General features: G+C 43.3%; 1 protein-coding gene across 1 annotated transcript in view; it reads right to left on the bottom strand.

Annotated features, from left to right (window-relative positions):
* Positions 1-20,723, bottom strand: part of LOC109427199 (neuroligin-4, Y-linked) — a 231,187-nt gene that overhangs the window by 89,098 nt on the left and 121,366 nt on the right. The window contains exons 5-8 of the mRNA XM_062857113.1: positions 12,018-12,260; positions 11,748-11,895; positions 11,428-11,640; positions 10,677-10,815 (exon numbers count right to left, since the gene is read on the bottom strand). Of these exons, the coding sequence (XP_062713097.1) occupies positions 10,677-10,815; positions 11,428-11,640; positions 11,748-11,895; positions 12,018-12,260 (743 nt within the window). The remainder of the gene's footprint in view (positions 1-10,676; positions 10,816-11,427; positions 11,641-11,747; positions 11,896-12,017; positions 12,261-20,723) is intronic.

Raw genomic sequence — 20,723 nt, 5'->3', positions numbered from 1 at the left:
AAGATAAGACTGGCTGTCGCTCTTTATTCTCGGCTCGGTCACGCCCAGTGGTCGCCAGATGACGCTCCACCTGATCCGCCCGTAGTGCTCTCTATGTGCTCCACATCTACTTGTGTCAACTGGAGCAGTAGCGAACACAAACTTTGCAGTGTTGTTATCCGGCGTACTTTCAACATGCCTTGTCCACCGTATCCTTCCGGCTCTTGCCACCTTTGAATGCTGGGTTTGCAGTAAAGTGCAGCGAGCTCGTCGTTCATACTTCTCCCCCACAAACCGTTCTTCTGGACTCCGCCAAAGATCGTCCTTAGTACGCGTCGTTTGCTAACTCTGAGTGCTTGTAGGTCCATGTCTCGTGTCCGTAGTGGGTCTATAGGGTCGGGCTAACAGGGTCGTGTACCAGTCACCTACTTTCCAGAGGACCATAGTGTACGGTTGAGCTTAGAGTCTGTCTCCCGCTCTTGAAATTCGGATAGCGAAAGGGAATGAATTTCTTTGCCGTGTTCGGTACAGGAGCGATTAATAATGTTCTACGCCCGTTGACTCTGGAACTGTTTTGCTAATTTGGACAATTTTTCAGCCGCACATAGAATGCGCACCCCGATTCGTCTGACCCGGTTTCGAGACCGTCACGGCTAGAACTTCTCCTGGAAACTTGTGATTAGCTAGGGTTCTGCATGCAGCAGCTTTCGGGCAGTATCGAGCAACCAGTTCGGTGAATGAGTTTTTGAATGATAAAACGAAAGTTCGTTTACGGTGCCGGCCACCGACTCGCAAAACATCCGGACCAGTCAGTTTAGTCAGTTCGACAGTTGTTCCACATGCGGAAACATGAGAGACAATCCACCAACTGTTGCGTATTGGACTTCTGAATCCAGGATGACTCGAAGGTTTCCCATCAAGACGGAGTAGTAACCAGCCAATATGGAGGACGATGGTAGAATATGACTAAAAGAACGTTTGAGCTTCGAGACTGATGGCGATTTGTACTTTCTGAAACAGATGAGCGAGCAGCCACCTCCGAGGGTTTAAGACTAGATAAGCAGATGCGTTTCTGCTTCAGAAAATCCCCCAATTTTTTAAGTTTTCGGTAAAAGGTGAATCTTTAATTCCTTCAGAATCGGTGACATCCTCCATATAATCAAGCCGATGATACTCTCCGATGAAGTCCGAATACGACTGTTTCAGTTGCAGATTGGCGTTCAAACTACGCTCCTAAACGTAGAATCGGAGGATCCCAAACTGTCGGTGACGGTTATGAACCAACCTAGCCAGACATAACCGAGCAACGTTTTTTTGAGCACAGGTATATGAGATCCAAGAGTTTCATCGACACGCTCATAGTAAACATCCATCTCTAGTATCATCACACTGAGACCCGGCTGATACCGAGAGATGGTATCTGCCAGAACGATGCATCGCGATGTATGCGGGAATGTTAGAATCTTGCTCTATTGGGGGTAGTAGATAGAACGAAAAATCCGTGACAAAAATGGAACACAGGGACTCGATTATTAAACGATAAAACATCCGTTTCTGTGACTGCTCCACAGTCATCAAGTTGAACTGAAACGCTGGGTTCAGCGAAGCGCAAGCCCAATCATCTTGTGGTTTCATTTAAAAGATTTATAGTATTTCTTGCGCATATATTCGTTGAATATGAAAGACTCCGAAGTTCACAGGTGATGCAGAGAGAAAGAAGTTTTCGGAAGTTTTTCCAGAAATTTCTCAAAAATTTTTGAAGGAGTACTTCTGTGAATACTTTCAGTACTTCCAACGAAAATTCTTCCGAAAAATTTTCCAGAAGTATATTTTTTCAGAAAACTTTTCAAAGCGAATTTCATTTAGAAATTCTTGCAAATCTTTCCCAAGAATTCTTCTTAGATTTCTCCTGCTAAAAGTTCTTCTCGAAATTCTCAAAAGCGCTGCAGGAGGTCGTGAAGTTTCTCCGAGAATTTTTCCCCGTAAATTCTTTTAGTATTTAGTAAATCTTTGAGAAGTGTTTCTGAGTTTTTTTTTTGTCAAAAGCTCCTCGGTACTTCAGCAAGATTGAATAGAAGCTCTATTAAAAAGAATTCATTTCTTTTCAAAAATTTTTCTGGGGATTCTCCTGGAAATTTCGCGTGTGTTCTTCAAGAAGTTCATTCTGGAGTTTTCAGAAATTCATCGCCAAATTCTCTTCCATGAATCCTCTGGGAAAATCTTTGGACTGCTGCTCCAAAAATTCTTCCAGACGTCCACTGGAACATATAACAGAAGTTTCCTGAAGAGTTCTTACAAAAGTTCCATATTAAATTATTCCAGAAGTGTTGCTGATAAGTCTATCAGTCATTTTTCGTAACGTGTTTCCAGAATTTCCTACAGGAATTGTTGTGGAATGTCTTCCAGAAGCTCTTCTGGGAAATGTCCCAAGATGTTCTTTCAGAAGTTCTTCCAGTTGGATCAGGAATTATTACAGCAGTTGCCCGAGAAACTTTCTCGAAAGTTCACTAAAATTCTTCGAGAATTATCACCAGAAATTTTTGCTGGAGTTCCTCCTGGAATTTTCGCACTAGTTTCTCGAGTTATTCTTCTAAAAGTTCTTTCAAAAAGTTCTAACAGGAGTTCCTCTAAGAAATTTTAAGAAGAACTCTAAGGTTAGCTTCAAGAATTTCTCCGAAACCCTTTAAGAATATCCTAAGCAAATTTTTTTAAATTCTTTAAATAAATTGGGTTAGATAAGCAATTTTTCCCAAAATTTGACCAAAAATAAATACCATGAACACCTTGCAGAATACCTACGAGGAGCTCTACAGAAATTCCTGAAAAATTTTCAGATATTTCTAAAGTAATTGCACCTAGTATAAATGCCCAGAAATTTTTGCAGAATTCCTCCAGCAATTACTCTATGTTTAAGAAGTTCTTCTAAGGATTTCTCCAAGGTCCACACAGCAAATAATTTTGTAATATCCAGGCGCGTAATTTCTGGCGATGTATCCATTTTTGAACGTAACCCCACTCGAATACATCGTTTCCCAACAATTATCACACTCGCCATGTACACCCTGGTTGGCACCGGAAAGTGTCAACAAATCCGTTCCAGCACATATCTAGAAGCAGTATCATATTTATCATGCATCTTCTAACTCGGTGAAATAGCCGAGAGGTAAGGGGTATGCCTCACAATCAACGGATCAGTGTACGAATCCATGCCAATATTTTACTTATATGATTCATCCATCGATCCGGATTGCTAGACCCACTTTAAAGTTGCGGTGGCTGATTTGCCGCGTGTTAAGGATGTAATGTGTACATCACTTTTACGACGCGACTGATGTGCAGCAAAAATGATGTGATATCACAAGATTTTTTTTGCTGTGTAGTTCGTGGATTTCTGCAAGGTTTTCTTCAGGATTTTACCCTATCCCTTCTGATACTTTTATAGACTTTTTTCAGATGATTCTCCCAGGAAATTCTCCGCAGATTCCACAGTTAAAGAATAATTCGTAAAAACATATCCTAGATAGCAATTCATAAGAAATCCTTGGAAGAAAACCTTAGCAGAATTTCTTGAAAAACTCTTGTGGGAAGATCTGAAAAATCCAGAAAGAAATTTCTAGAAAAACTCTACTGGTAATCTTTGGTAAAAAAAAATCTTAAAAAATCCTTAGAGAATTCTTGAAGAACCATTGAAAGAATTGAAGGAATTCATTTATTATGCTTACCTTTGTAATATTTTCTGCAGGAATAATTATTGGAGAAATTTGGAAATTTGGAGGAGTTCTTAGAAGATTTACCAAGCGGGCCTTAAACGACTTCCTGGAATAATTCTTCATAAACCCCAATAGGAATCTCTGGAAGGAACTGAAGTGACCCCTAGATGATGCTCTTGGAGATATCTTCAAAAAGAACTTCTGGAAAAACTCAAGATTGAGCTCCTGGAGTATTTCCCAGAAGTTACTTCTAGAGAAATCCTCAGAAGACTCGTAGGAATCCCTAAATGAATCTCCTGAGAGAATCCTGTAGAAATTTTCAAAGGGAATTGCTTGAAAAATTTGCAAAGAGAATCATAGCACAATCTCCAGAGGATTATATATTTCAAAGACAAAACTTCCAACGGAATCCCAAATAAGAACTCCTGGAATGCCAAGACTAGAGGAAACTCCTGTAAGTATCCCCAGAAGGAACTCCTAGAGCAATCCATTGAGGGAACCCCTGGAGAAATCCCCAGAAGGAATCTCTATAAGAATCTTAAGAAGGAACCCCTGGAAAAATCCCCAGGGAGATCCCCGAGAGGAATCCCAAGAGGGAGATTCTTGAGCAATCTCCCCCGAGAACCCCTGGAGAAACACCCAGAGGAAACCCCTGGAACAAATTCTAGAGGGAATTAGTGGAGAAATCTCGAGAGGGAACTCCTGGAACATTCCCCTGAGGGAACCCTTGGAGCAACACTTTAAGGAACCCCCTGGAGGAATCTCCAGAAGGAGCTCTTGGAAGAATCTACAGAAAGAAACATTGATGTTATTATTGTTTTAATCGCCGCGATTTGATGTGCTTGTAGTTCATCGATTGGTTTTCGGCGAGAAATAATTAAAAACTTATGGCCGTCTGATAGTGAAGAGACGGCTGGAAGATTAGTCCGCAGAAGATGGTCGAAGGCCAGTAAAATCGACCGAAACGTCCGGACAGTCGGGCAAATAAGTTTTTAATTATTTCTCGCCGAAAACCAATCGATGAACTACAAGCACACAGAAAGAAACATTCGAGAAATCTCTAGATGAAACTCCCTAGAAAGTATTTATCATTGGTGTGTTCGACTGGTGGCTTGTTCTTGTTAATCTTGACAAAAATAAAACACTGTTATTTTGTCCAACTGTAGCGGGAGACGGTACAACCGTTATTGCCATCATGAAAAAGTTTCATAGGGATGCAGGAGATCTGACAGATCGTTTGTCACCTAGCGGTTTGACATGGCAAAGAAAGAGATCGATAGCGAAAAAAAAACTATTGAAAAAATGTGAAGCATTGTCTGTATTAACGAAATTTTTAATCCCAGGCTAGTTCATCTCGAGACCCACGCTTTGCTTCCCTTCCGAAGGAAGAACCCACATTTTTGTGAGTATGTTGGGAGTGGGATTCGATCCCAGGTCCTCGGCGTAATAGTCATGTGTTCTAACCACCACACCAGGTCCGCAAAATTTATGACTAAGCTAAAACTAGATTTATATGCTAATATTATTGATATTTTTTTTGTTAAACTAGCATAATACAAGTTAATGATCTCGATTGATTATTGGTAGTGAGTTATACGTGCAGTATTCCAGTGTTGGTAAAAACTCAAATTCTCAAATCTCATGGTTGCGTTGTTTCACGCGCGATTCTTGACTCGCCAAACTCACCGCTGAAAAAATCATGCATGAGTTGACTCGTGATTTTACTCATTCTTTTATTTCTTGGTGTTCTTATTATTTACATCGAAGTTTTAAGGATTATATGATAAAACAAAAGCAAACCTAGCGTACAATAACATTGAATGCCGTTCAAATTGTTTTGTATTCGTTTTACAAGCGAACGAGATTTCGGCGCTTGACTCGTGAGAGCGAGATTTTGCATGAAAATCTCGCGCGTGAGAAAATGATACAGAATCGCGCGCGAGTTTGCTCGCGCGAGAGCGGTTCGTGAGTCTGCTTTGAGTGTGATTTTACCAACACTGTGCTCATATGTCGATTTTGAACTTTGACGAATTCAGGTTAGAAGTTATGAACTATTTGCCCTAGCCAATCATTAAATGATGAATTATTAGCACTGAATTAAAACTTAAACTACCTCTCATAACACAGTGAGTAAACTTACATACTTATGTTTGACTTAAAACTAAGGTCCTTAAAACTGACTAATAAAAAATACACTACACCGTTTTCAAAGCAGAGCTTGTACAGGCTGAATAAGCACGTACATTAGACAACGGTCAACATACATTGATAACATCCAGTGGCCCAGTAGAGAATTTGCGGTTTGACGAAAAGTTTTCCCCGACTGGAGCGGGAATCGAACCTACACGCCGAGGCTTACGAAACGCCTAGATGACTGACGCCTCTAGCCACACGTCCACGAAGCCCACAAAATTTAACAAAATATTTAAGCGCTTTAGGAATCTTTGGAATAATTTTATTTGTTTGCTTCTTCTAACGCTTCCTCCAAGTTTTACTCAAAAAAATTCCGAGGAATCTTCCAGAAGATACTCAAGAATTTCTGCAGGAATACTTTCGAAGAATCCTCCATAAATTCACCCAAGCGCACTTCTGGAAATTTTTGACAACATTTTTTTAGTAACTTGTAGAAAATTCTTAGAAAATTTTCAGAAAAAAAAACCTTGAGAAAAAAATCCAAAATAATCGTGGGACAGAATTCTTGTGAAAATTTGTGGGAATAAACTTCAAATTATTTCCAGGGAAATTTTTGGAAGAACTTTCGGGGAAATTTTTGTAAGAATTCCTAAATTCAAAAGGCATGTCCCCAGGGAATCTTTGCAAACAAATAAGGTACCCCGGGGCAAGTGGGACCTAAAAAAAGGCTAGTTTGGTTTTGTCATGCCAAAAAATTCTAAACATAATTAGTTTTATAATTCCAATGGTTCTGAAAGACATTGTTGGTATATTTCTCCTTAATAACGGGCATTAAAACTGTTTCAAAATTCTTACATTCTATATATTATGCATATAATGAAAAGTGGAGCGGATCTTCATTTACTCCGTATCACGGGGCAAGTGGGACTCATTCGGAATGTTTGTACAAATGGCTTAATATAGTTGCTGCATATATGTAAGGTAGCATAAATTATAAATAGCTTATTCGAATAACTATGTCTAGCGATTTATGTTGGAAGTGTTTTGTGGTATCGTGCATAAATTACGTAACACTCATAATAACGCATCACTGACAAAAAAGTTGATTTAACATTAGCATCTTGTGCAAAACAAATTGATTTTTTTATACAAAAAGCACTATACAGTTAAATGCCGGAAGGTTTCCAAATTTGTTTTTCATATTACATAGTTGATGAATCTCGTCAAAAGATTTTTCAAGTTTTACAGATGTTATGTTTTCCCTTACATAATTTTCCGATCAATAAATAAAAATTTTTAAATCGTGAACTTTGAATAAGTCGTTTTCCAATTTTTTCATACTTTAACACTCAGAGAAACTCATTATGCAACGGAAAACGAAAAAAATAGGATGTGCTTAGATGAATATGAAAAATAGATGGTTTCGGAAAAAAATATGTTCTACCCAAGGCTTTACCATTTTAAACAATAGCTTCATCATCAGAAAAGTAGTAATTAAACATAATTAAACGATTTATTACTTAAGGCACCGATTTTTACTTCACTTTCGTGTGAATTTCGACTTAGGTTGAAGACAGCGAGATTAAACTATGACATTGTGTTTGTTTACTCTCATAGGTCTCACTTGCCCCAGATGCTGAAATGCACTGGGGCAAGTGGGAGCAGTTAACTAAAGGTAACAAATGAAAATAAATTACACCTTTTTCGCTTAAAATAATTCGCAAACACTCCAAATATTATTTCAAAAACGAAAAAGTTTTACTTTATTTGTTATTTTGTTTTAAAACGACGAATGTAGTAGAGTACGTTAATCTCACTTAGTGAATTGAAAATTACATATGAACAACAATAACATATATGGTCTCTTTATGGTGAGAACGATAACAATTTTTGAATTCAAAGTATCCGTTGGTGTGATACCTATGTTTTCCATGAAGAATGTTTGCCTTAAAAACAAAAAATAGATAAAATTATAGCCGTAGGTCTCACTTGCCCTGGATTCTCACTTGCCCCGGGGTACCTTATCAGAAAATCCGGGAGGAATTATTGATAGCATACGTTGATCATTTTTTGGAATTCTTTTATTTAAGCATACTTTGGGAGAATATTAGAAAACATCTTTGCAATATTTTCTGCAGGAATCCTCAGAATGATTCTTGAATTAACCCTTTAAAATTTCACTGATAAATCAGCGGCAAAATTTTTGGAGGAATCGTCAGATCAATTTGAACCAATTCTTAATTAATTTACCAGGCGACAATTTGCCGGAAGAATTTTTGGAGACATTCCTGAAAGAGTTTCTTCTGGAGATTCCTCCAGGACCCAGGAGTCTCGTCTGGGCCTTCCCTTAGAACATTACCTTTTAGGATTTATCCAGGAATTACTTTTTGAGATTCCTGGGCTTCTGCCTGAAGAATTTCCTAGAATTTCTAAAGTAATCCGTAAAAGGAATTCCCGGAATGACCCTCAAATAACCTCCAGTAGAAATCTCTGAAAGGAGCTCCTGGAGAAATTCCCAGATAAAACTACTAATTATATCTTCAGAAGGACCTACTGGAGAAATCCTAAGAAAGAATTCCTGGAGTATTTCGCAGAAGTTACTTCTAGAGGAATCGCTAGAAGGAAGTCCTGAAGGGATCCCCAAACGGTATTTCTAGGAGAATCTTGGAGGAACACTTGGAAAAATCCAAAAGGAACTCTATGAGATCTTACCAAAGGGGATTTCTGGAAAAATCTGCAAAGGGGACCAATAGACTATCCTCAGAGGGATCCCTGTAGGAATCCCTAGAGGAACTTCTCTAGGAATCCCCAGAAGGAACTCCTTGAGCAAACCCCTGAGAGAACCCCTGGAGGAACTCCTGAAAAAAAAAACAAAAAAGGAACCCCTGAAACAATTCCCTGCGGAAACCCCTGGAGGAATCCCCAGAGAGAAATCGTGGATAAATCTTTAGAAGAAACTATGTACTGGGAAATCCCTAGAAAGATCTTCTAGAGGAATCTACAGAAAGAAATCCTCAAAGAATCCCTAGATGAAACTCCCTAGAAAGTATCGTTGGTGTGTTTGACTGGTGGCTTGCTCTTGTCAGTCTGGACAAAAATTAAACGCTGTTTTTTTCCAACGTTTCGGTTCATTTGGGACCATCTTCAGGGACTCAGTTTGTTTAATTGAATAATTGTCGATGCTTATTAAAATACTCTGTTTTTCGCGAATTGTACGGTGGAGAAAGGAAGCGGTAAGGTAGCAACTGTTTTCCATCTTTGCACTCCCGCGACTATGTGCTTAATAAGGGGCTGTCCATAAACCACGTGGTCTTGGGGGTGGGGGGGGGGGGTTTCGGCCAATGACCATTTTGTATGGAGAAATAAAAAAAAAATGTATGGACAAATGACCACGCAGGGGGGGGGTTAAAAAGTCCCAAAAAAATGACCACGTGGTTTATGGACAGCCCCTAACATTCCTTCGATGTTTGCTTTCACGACTAGTTTCTTGTCATCAAACTCTTTCTCCGAGCTACGGAGTAGTTGGCTAAATGAGTTCGGGTTGATTCGGTCATTTAATTCACTTCCTTCGCTTATGGTGGGCAAAACAGGATCAGACTTAGCTCACTTTCGTATCATTGATCGTTTAAATAATAATTAGATGTGCAAAATTATTTATACCAAGCTAGGGTGGCCCACACTAATATGAAAATTAAACAGAAAAAATATGCAATTTCTTGTTCCATGAGCCTGTTGTTTCTGTACACCTAGAAGCTACGGAAAAAATTTGAGTAAAAGCAATGAGGTCTACGAGGGCGCTCATTGAGCTTGAAATTTTTCGGAGTTGATGTTGGCACGACGATAGCTCCGGACTGACTTCAAACGGAGAAATTAAAACTCTGGGGGGAAGTTTTGTTCATTACAAAACTGAGACATGAAATCGGATTTTCACAAAAGCAAATATTCCACCAGATACACCGTGCTGTCGTAATTTGGCAACCTGTATTCATGCTGAAGTGTGCTGCTCTATGTAGCTACAAAAAATAAAACCAACATGATTGTTGTAACATTGACGCAGAATGTTCCCACTGACGAAAAATATAAATTTTCGGTGGAAACGAGAAAAGTTCCCATGGTAGTAGGTACGCGCTTGTTGTCCCTCCATGTTAGCAGTCTCATATCTCAATTGTCATTGTCACTCCTGGTGATGAATGCGTTGATTGAGATACAAGCTTTGGCACCAGTAGCAGCAGCATTTTATCGTATCGCTTCATTGCTGCGGGTGCTATTGGCAGGTGAAATCGGTGGAATGCGCTATCACATTTGAAATGGTTTTTGTCCTCTTTGAATATTGCATTACCAAGCACTTGAAGTTACTTTGTTCGGTTTTCATTTGACTGGTATCCTGCCTGAAAGGATTCGTAGAGAAATTTTGCAACGATGAGAATATGGTTGTTGGGAGCTGAGGGGTTGGGATGTTGTACCGCAAAATTTCTTTGTGATCTGGTTTCCGCATTGAATGTAAGTACCTAATAGAATTAAGTTTGAGATTCGAGAAACATTTTATTTTGATTTTCTTTGGCCTCAATCTGCAACTTTGATATCTTTCGAGCATACTCCAATTAATTTGTTGCAGACTTTTGATTCCTCCTTATAGCATGAGTTTGTATCTGCATTATGTTTGTTGACTTTGTACAGACAGACAAGACCCGGATTATCCCGCTCAGCCAGTTACGCGTTTCGTGGAAACCCCAGATAAAAAAAGAATTCAATATTCCCATTTGATCAAATCTTACGGCACTAATATGTCTGTTTTACTGTTCCGATGTTAAACGTACCATTCAATGATAAAATTGATCCGCAATTATCACTTACCTGGGGAAAATCTCCAAATTTGGTTTGGTAATCGAAAACGTACAGGAACGAGTTTCGGTGGTCGGCCGAATGCAAATCAACGGTTTGCACTGCTGGTGCAACAATGCGTGCATCGCTCAGTGCCTCCAGCGTTTCATCCCTGGCATGAAAAGAGAATGATGCATATTTTATGTTAAGTTGAATTCAAAAGGGTGGGACGGGGGTGAAGGAAAAAAACCCATTGACTGCTCCAAGCTCGGTTAATGTTGAACGCAATATCAAATAACGAATTTTATTCCCATTTCCAAGAATGTCATACCATCAAAATGGTAGCTACTAGCTGATATTTTCGCTCAAACAGTTGAGAGCACCGGAAATTCTTTGAAGCAAATTTAAGCTCGCTGCATTTTGAAGAGCAATAGAATGTCAGATGTTCCAATTGAGTTTGGTTCCATTGTTGAGAAGAGAAAGGTTACGCTGTAACAATTCTTTTATTGATTTAATTCATTTCAGCACGAAGAAACTGGAGGCTGAAAATGAAACGTTGTATTGCGTTAGCACGACCTAACACCTCCTATCCTCTTCTTGGCGTAACGTCATCACTTTTTGTTCACGGAAGTCAAGGAAATTTTTATCACGAAAAGTTCATACACCGACCAGAAGTCGAACCCGTCACTTTCAGAATACCCGCATGTTTAGCGCCGCGGCTGCATAAGCCTTCAGATCATGATAAATTTACCAAATCTAACCTAACAAACCAGCCACTACTTACCGTATATTGATAGGATGTTGGATGGGGCGCTCCCAATCGGTGTACTCGTTCACTATCGTTGCCAGTATTTCATTCAAGTGATAGCTATAGGTACTCTTGACATAATTCTTCAGTATCTTCGACCTCCGGTCGGCCTCGATGCCGTACTGAACGTCTTCCGAGTTGAAGACAAAATAGGCTTCCGCCCTAGTAACTCCCACCAGCATGTCGTACCTGGGTGTGTGTGCACGTGCGAGCGTGAAAGGGGGATAAACAAGATAGGAAAACATTTTGATAAGCGACACGGCTCCGGTGGGATGTCAAGGATGAGCTTTAATTACTTGGACAATTTGTTAATAGCTAATTTTCGCAGAAGAATTGCGTTTATCGTGTTGAGCGTGTTGTGCAGATGAGCTGATGGCTTCGGTGCCGAGGGCACACTGTAATCGCTGTAATGTGATCCATCCATTTGCTGTATTTCGCCAGTGTCTGGAAAATAAACAGTAATTAGTGTCATTCGTCTTCTACCGGTAAATCGAGAGAAGCAAACGACGACGACGACAGTATGCTAATGGCTAGTGAAGGTATAATCCAAACAACATAGAACGTACCGATGACGACCCCGTCTACGCTGGGGCCGAAGGCGTTTCCAAAGTCCGGAGCTCGAACCGGCGTCGACATTATATCGGACAGCGGCTTGTCTCGCAAACACTTGAGCAGCATCTGATGAGGTAGATCAGGTGAGCAATTTACGTGGTGCGAAACATACGCGGCGAACTTGGCCGGTTCACCGACGAGCGACCACGGGGCCAGCGCCGAGCCTGACATCAGCATTGCTCGATGAAACAGAAGACCTGAAAAACAAATGGGAGATGATAGAAAGCTATTAAGCAAAATACACAGGCGTGTTCAGCTAGAAATTGAAATGTTTGAAACAAACACTAACAAAATTTCAATCGACCACGATTTTAACGAACATTTAAAATCTTCATAGTTATGGCCTTCGCAACCGTAGAAGCGGGCGAATAGTTTTTCTTTGCATTTCATGTTAAACGTCTTTTGCAGACGTTGTTGTACAACGAAGTGTTTCGTGAAACATGTTCACCAGGTGACGGTAGTGATAACTGGACGATGGATTTTAGCGAAGTGGAGTAAGTTTCAGTAAAGATTCCAAAGCACAACTCTGTAATTTTCGTTCTACTCAAATCCAAAAATTGAGTGCTGTTTGTTTTGATTCTTGATTGCATTTTGTGTTAGAAGTAGACCGTACAAAGAAAAGGTCGTAAAATTTTGGTTTGCTAACTTTTTTGTCCAAATAAGTGGTGGTAGTGACACCATTATTCGTACTATCACCATTAGAGGAGCCTTAACCCTATGTAACAGTTCAGAAGGAAAAATGGTTAAAACTACAGACACTACAGGTACCATGCGGAGACGTGGCCGAGAAATATAAATATAGTGTGCTTTAACACTTTGGGGATTTCTTCAAAGTAGCATGCTGGCGCTTTTCTGTTCCTTCTAAACCATAGGAGAAACATCTGCTAAACATACACCCGAAAAAGAAGATCCGGGTTGTGTGGGGTTAAGGCCGTCTTCTACAACAAAAGTGAAAGCCTCGACAACATTCCCATAGTCTCCAAACCCTTCGTCTCTCCGGAACCATCAAGAAGGCATTGCTTCAGAGAGGGGCCAGTGCTCATCGCACCCTCAAGGTTAGCTGCCGTAGCCTAGCAGCAACGAACATCGATGACTCGCTCTGGAGAGTCTATCACGATAGCATGCTGGCGCCAGTTTCCCGAGTAGTCCTCAACACTCCTATCATCCTCGTAAGGCGGGCAGGGTCAGCCCCTCGACCGCGCCCAACTGTTTTGCAGGCATCAAGAACTGATGCTTATGTGCAACCAGATCTGACCTGCTGAAGGCAAGGGTATTACTATCCTTCAGGCCTTATCAGCTGTACAGAAGGTTGCTGACAGTAGGGTCTCCACCTGCCCTGGCCCTTACCTAGGACCCCTTTCCAACCGCGGACTCGGATCCAAACCAGTAGACCGACGCCACGACAGCAACACTACCAGGACTTTCTCTCCGTGGCCACTTAATCGCTGTAAGGGTCGATTTCAACCAGTATGGCTTCCGGAAGGGGAGGTCCACCGTAGACGCTATCTTGTCGGTTACAAAAACCGCCGAGAAAGCACTCGAGCCTAAGAGGAGGGGAATTCGCTTCTGCGGGGTAGTGACTCTGGATGTGAGGAATGCATTCAATAGCGCCAGTTGGGCTGCTATTGCCGATGCGCTTTTGCGTCTGGGGATACCGGAGTACTTGTACAAGATTCTCGGAAGCTACTTCCAGAATCGCGTACTGGTTTACGACACGGAGGTGGGTCGGAAGTGCTTTCACATAACCTCAGGAGTCCCGCAAGGTTCCATCCTGGGTCCGGTGTTATGGAATGTCATGTACGACGAGGTGTTGAGGTTAGAGTACCCAGTGGGAGTGGTGATTGTCGGATTTGCCGACGATATTACGCTCGAAGTCTACGGTGAAACGATCGAGGAGGTGAAGTTGACTACCGACCACTCGATCAAGGTTGTGGAGGCGTGGATGCGGTCCAGAAAACTGGAGCTGGCTCACCACAAGACAGAGGTGACGGTTGTTAACAACATGCAGTCGGCGCAGCAGACGGAGATCAGTGTAGGAGAGTGCACTATCCTGTCGAAGCGCTCTGTCAAGCACTTGGGCGTGATGATCGACGATAAGCTTACCTTCGGTAGCCACGTCGATTATGCCTGTAAAAGAGCCTCCACAGCTATTGCGGCACTGTCCCGGATGATGTCCAATAGCTCAGCGGTGTACGCCAGTAAGCGCAAGCTTCTGGCTAGTGTTGCTACGTCCATACTTAGGTATGGCGGCCCGGCGTGGGGTACCGCGCTAAGTACTGAATGCTACCGACGGAAGCTGGAAAGTACTTACAGGCTTATGTGTCTGAGGGTTGCAAGCGCGTACCGTACCGTGTCACACGACGCTCTCTGTGTCATTACTGGTATGGTGCCTATCAGCATTCTTATCAGTGAGGACATGGAGTGCTTCGAAATGCGCGGCACAAGAGGCATACGCAAAACTGTCAGGATGGCCTCTATGGTCAAATGGCAGCGCGCGTGGGACAGTTCCACCAAAGGAAGGTGGACCTATAGGTTGATACCGAGGGTAGATAGTTGGATTAATAGGCGCCATGGGGAAGTCACATTCCACCTGACACAGGTCCTTACAGGTCATGGTTGCTTCCGACAGTATCTACACCGTTTCGGGCATGCGGATTCTCCCGAATGCCCAGTGTGCAATGGTTTAGAGGAAACGGCGGAACACGTTTTGTTCGTGTGCCCGCGTTTTCGCACAATGCGTGACCGCATGCTTGCCACATGCGGGGAGGACACAACTCCGGACAACTTGGTCCAGAGAATGTGTAGGGATGAGATTAGCTGGAATGCCGTTTCAACGGCTATCACCCATATCGTCTGGGAGCTACAAAGGAGGTGGCGCGTGGACTCGGAGAATGGCTAGTCCAGATGCAGTACAAGAGGTGGTCCAGGGGTTCGAAGTCGGCTTCGTAGGTCATACCGGTGCCCTGCGGTCGAGATCGACCCTTACAGCGATTAAGTGGCCGCGGAGAGGAAGTCCCGGTAGCGGTGCTGTCGTGGCGTCAGTCTACTGGGTTGGATCTGAGCCCGCGGTTGGAAAGGGGTCCCCGGCAAGGGTCGGGGTAGGTGAGACCCTGCTGTCTGCAACCTACGGATGCAGCTGATAAGGCCTGAAGGGTAGTGATACCCTTGCCTTCAGCAGGTCAGATCGGGTTGCATGTGGGCATCAGTTCTTGATGTCCGCTCAGCAGTAGGGCGCGGGCGGGGTTGACCCTGCCCGCCTTCCGAGGACAAAGGGAGTGGCGAGGACCACTCGGGAAACTGGCTAAGCGCCAGCATGCTATCGTGATGGACTCTCCAGTGCGAGTCATCGATGTTCGTTGCTGCTAGGCTACGGCAGCTAACCTTGAGGGTGCGATATGCGCTAGCCCCTCTCTGAAGCAATACCTTCTTGGTGGTTCCGGAGAGACGTAGGGTTCGGCGACCATAGGAATGTGTTTTAGTGGGTCGAGGAGAGAGTAGTCCTGACTTCTACCGGCATTGTAGAAGACGGCCTCATCCCCACACTACCCTAACCTTCCTGTTAGGTTGTCTGATGAGCAGATTTATCCCCCTATGGTTTAGAAGGAAAAAAAAAAAACACGATATACACATGCAAAATGGTCATTGGCAGAGGAAGCTCTCAGTTAATAACTGTGGAAGTGCTCATAGAACACTAAGCTGAGAAGCAGGCTTTGTCCCAGTGAGGACGTTACGCCAAGAAGAGGAGAGGAGGCACCGGTATGACCTACGAAGCCGACTCCGAACCCCTGGACCACCTCTTGTACCGCATCTGAACTAGCCATTCTCCGAGTCCACGCGCCACCTCTGTAGCTCAAAGACAATGTGGTGATAGCCGTTGAAACGACATTCCAGCCAAACTCATTCCTACACATCCACTGGACAAGATTATCCAGAGTTGTGTCCTCCCCGCATGTGACAAGCACGCGGTCACGCATTGTGCGAAGATGCAGGCACAAGAACAAAACGTGTTCCCCCGTTACCTCTAAACCAGCACAAAGCGGACATTCGGGAGAAACCGCATGACTGAAACGTTGTAGATACTGTCGGAAGCAGCCATGGTCTGAAAGGACCTGTGTCAGGTGGAATGTTACTTCCCCATGACGCCTATTGACCCAACTATGTATCTACCCTCGGAATCAACCTATGGGTTCACCTTTCTTTGGTGGAACTGTCCCACGCACGCTGCCATTTGACCATGGAGGCCATACTGGCAGTCCTGGGTATGCTTCTTGTACTGGGCATTTCGAAGCACTATATGTATGTCCTCCCTGATAAGTATGCTGATGCTGACAGGCACCATACCAGTAATGACGTAAGTACTTCCCAGCTTATCAAGGTAGCTTTCAGTACAAATCATCGTGCCCCACGGCAGGTAGCCATACCTTAGTATGGACGAGGCGACACTAGCCAGAAGCTTGCGCTTACTGGCGTACACCGCAGAGCTATTGGATATCATCCGGGACAGTGCCACTATAGCTGTGGAGGCTCTTTTGCAGGCGAAATCAACGTAGTTACCGAAAATGAGCTTATCATCGATCATCACACCCAAGTGTTTGACGGAGTGCTTCGCCAACACTGATCAGCACTTGCTGCTCCGACTTTCGGTTGTTCACAACCACCACCTCGGTTTTGTAGTAAGCTAACTCCAGTTTTCTGGATCTCATCCACGCCTCCATAACCTTGATCGAGTGGACACTGGGCAGTAGTCAACTCCACTTCTTCGGTTGATTCACCGTAGACTTCCAGTGTAATGTCGTCAGCAAAGCCGACGATCTCCACTCCCACCGGGAACTCTAACCTCAACACCTCGTCGAACATGATATTCCACAACACCGGACCCAGGATGGAACCTTGCGGGACATCAGAGGTTATGTGAAAGCACTGCGGACCCACTTCTGTTTCGTAAGCAAGTACTCGATTCTGAAAGTAACTTCCGAGAATTGTGTACAGGTACCTGGTTATGCCTAGACGCAGGAGCACATTGGCGATAGCCGGCCAACTGTCGCTTTTGATCGCGTTCATTACATCCAAAGTCACTGCTGCACAGTAGCAAATCCCCTTTCTCTTACACTGGAGTGCTATCCCGGCGATTTTTGTAACTAGCGTCTACCGTAACGGTTGACCTCCCCTTCCGAAACCCGTACTGGCTACTCGAGAGACCATTTACACACTAGGTGTTTCTCAACATTCTATTGAGGATGAACTTTTCGAGCACCTTCCCCGCCGTGCCGATCAAGTATATTGGTCTATATGTCGACGGGTCTCCGGGTGATTTTCCCGGCTTTAGCAATAGAAACTGGGTCTGCCTTTTCCATAATTCTGAGAAAATTCACTTGTCTAGGCATTTCTGAATAGCAGACCTGAACATCTCAGGAGCCTCTGAAATAGCTATTTTAGGGCCAGGTTCGGAACTCCGTTCGGATCAGGGGCCTTACTTACGCCAAGGGACTTTGCTATCCCCGCAAGTTCCACATCGATGATCCTCTCCTCATCGCCAGCCCCAATCTCCAGCTGTCCTACGAAAGGAGACTAAAGACTAGGATCATGACGTGGAAGAGACCCTCGATGATCCACTCCAACATCTCTGGAGATTGCTCTGTAGAAGCTATTGCACCTCTTGTCTTGGCCAACACGATCCTGTAGGCATCACCCCACGGATTCGCAGTGGCACTCTGACAGAGACCCTTAAGAAAGCCCTTTTGTTTGCCCTTATCTCGGTTTTCAACGCGGATTTGCAGCGGCGAACACCACCCGTCGTTCGTTTCGCCCCTCCTTAGATCGTTCTCGCTGCATTCACCGCGGCCCGTAGACAGGCACGGTGCAGGTCCGCAATCACGTCGGTCCACCAGTAAGCCGGTGTTCTATCATTACTAGGATGGACTCGCCTAGGCATGGTCGCATCGCACGCACACGACAGCACAGCTACCAGCTCGTTGCCGTCTTAACTAAGTAAGTTTCGCTCATGCACACTTCGTCGAAGTATGATGTCTTCCACCTGCGAGGGCTTTGCCTTGGCCTAGCCGCCTCTTCCTCTATCCGCTGCCTGCTGTTGTTGTAGTCGATACTGTAGCGAATCGTCAGGTGATCGCTGTGAATGTAGCTATCGTCTACTCTCCAGTTTGAACTACTTGTTAGGCCAGGTTTTTAGTCCAGAACGTCAATTGTCGACTCCACACTGTTCCGACTAAAGGTACTCTTGGTACCGTAAATCGGAGTCAAATTGATCTCCGGGTCGAAATATGTAGATCAGATGGTTTTTCGTTAGATAAAGCATACTTTAAATAGTTTGCATACAAATATCGTTTAGTATCTGTTCCCAGTAGCACGATACATGAGAGGAAACTATTTAAAATATTCTCAATCTAACTGAAAAATGTCTGATCAATTTCGACCCAAAGATCAATTTGAACCCGGTTAAAGGTACCGTAATCCGGGGTAACATTGATCAGAATTTTCGATCTTTCTTGAATAATTTTCTTGTTTAAGCAAATGTTGCTTGTTTTATATTTTTAAAACAAGTACTGGCCCTCTGATTATGTGTTAAGCTACTCAAAAAAGTTTTGTGAAACTTTTAAACATGTTTAAATAGGCTTTTCAATCTAATTTTTAATTTTGTTGATTTGGGGTAACATTGATCATAACAGTAATCAATGTTCGTTTGTGTTGAAAATACCCTTACTTACTAAATTCGGGGTCGCTGATATCGAATATGTTGTCCAAATTCTTACAAATTATGTACTTTTTGAGTTATTTTAAGATTAAAATCCTCCAAACCGCGAATAACGCCTAAAGGTAGGCAATGGCTTAAGGAATTGATAGCTCACTTTAAATAAATCGTATATTTTATTGAAAAAGAGCATTTACATAAAAGTTTCGTTCATTAAATCAAAGTCTAGGATATCATATTGAAGTAATACAGTGATTTCGAACGTCATATTGTATCTAGTATTCATGCCATGCATGAATGTTTGACAATGTATCTCATTGCGTTACGAAACACAGTTATGGAAAAATCGATTTAATTCAATGTTTATGAAATTCAATTTTCATGAATTACATGTCATTTGGTAGCTAAATAATAGCAGATTACGATATACCATTCGATAGCAGAAACTGATTCAATGTAAAACGCTTGTTTGAACATTTCATGAGGTCGGTCAAGCTGATCAATGTTACCCCGCTGATCAATGATACCTCGTTTTACGGTACCGACAATAGCCAGTGTCTCTAGCAAGATCTGACCCCGATTATTCGTGAAAGGATTTCCCCATAACACGGCCCAGGCATTGACGTCACCCGCTATTACCACCGGCCTTCGCCCTGTTAGCACGGTCGTCATACAGTCTAGCATCTGCGTGAACTGCTCGATCGGCCACCGCGGAGGCGCATAACAGCTACAGCTACCACGAAGCCCTCAAAGGTAGTAGACACCAACTCCTGGACGGGGTATTTACCCGTCGTCCATATCGCCGCCATTTTTCTGGACCCATCCGTGACCTAATTGCCGATGCCAGCGGGTACTCGATATGAGTCCGTTATGATGACGATACCCGTCCCCCTTCGGAAACCGCTTGACAAAAGACTTGCTGAGCCGCGTCACAGAGTGGTTCAGGTTCAGCTGCGTTACCTGCACTGTGATTTGTTCACTGCGCCTTTCTTGAACCCTACGCAGCTAACCTGGATGGTGTGATATGCACTATAGCCACACTGACAAGCACGGCCTTCTTGCTGGAACCATAGAGACGAAGGGTTGGGGATCATAGGAATGTTGTTTAGTGGGTCGAGTTGAGAGTAATCCTGGCTTTAACTTTTGTTGTTGAAGACGTCCAACCCTACACTACCTGTACCTCCCTGTTCAGGTATCTGTCGAACAGATGATCCCCCCATGGTTTAGAAGAAAAAAATAAATAAATAAACAAACGAGCCATACGCAGGACTGCCAGGTTGGATGAGACTAATCCACCGAAGGAAAGTGAACTCATAGGTTGATTCCGAGGGTAGATGGTTGAGATAATACAATGAGGAAGTAACATTCCACCTGTCCCAGGTCTGCTGACTTGACAGACTCTGCGGTGTGCCTTAATTCATCGGAAAGCTCCATCCGAGCGGACTCAGCGCTCATATTGAGCGTTCTTTAGTCGGTGGTTTGATTGCAGTCTGTACGTGTCGTAGAGCTCTTTACGAACCAACGTGTACCCGAGTTCCGCATGCGTTGGTCGTTGTATGTTGCAATATTTTCGGGTAGCTTTACACTGAACGAGTCGAAGAGCTCCTCTGAACCTTATCTGATGCCGATTACGGAAGCTTCCAGAAACTAAATGTTCTTTTGGTTGTGACTTCGCAGATGGCTTCACATAGAACGGACAGCCGTGCTACTTCTGAGTGTTTTCCACATGGTTGACGAACGGTTACATTCAGTGGTGGTTTCACGCTGCACGGATCGGAGACAGCTTACTCAAGTAGAGAGCAGGCTCTGATCGTTACCTGTTTTGGAAACTATTCATAACAAGGAATTCACTCTCATGGAGTTGGTATTTATCAGCCAAGCCCGCAGCCTGGCTGGGCAAGTGTCCCCTCTTTTATCTATCTCTTTCTTGTGTTTGTTTACAAAAGTGAATGAG

This window comes from Aedes albopictus, chromosome 3 (genome assembly GCF_035046485.1).
Source record: "Aedes albopictus strain Foshan chromosome 3, AalbF5, whole genome shotgun sequence".
NCBI lineage: Eukaryota > Metazoa > Arthropoda > Insecta > Diptera > Culicidae > Aedes > Aedes albopictus.
This window is presented reverse-complemented; position numbering and strand designations above follow the sequence as displayed.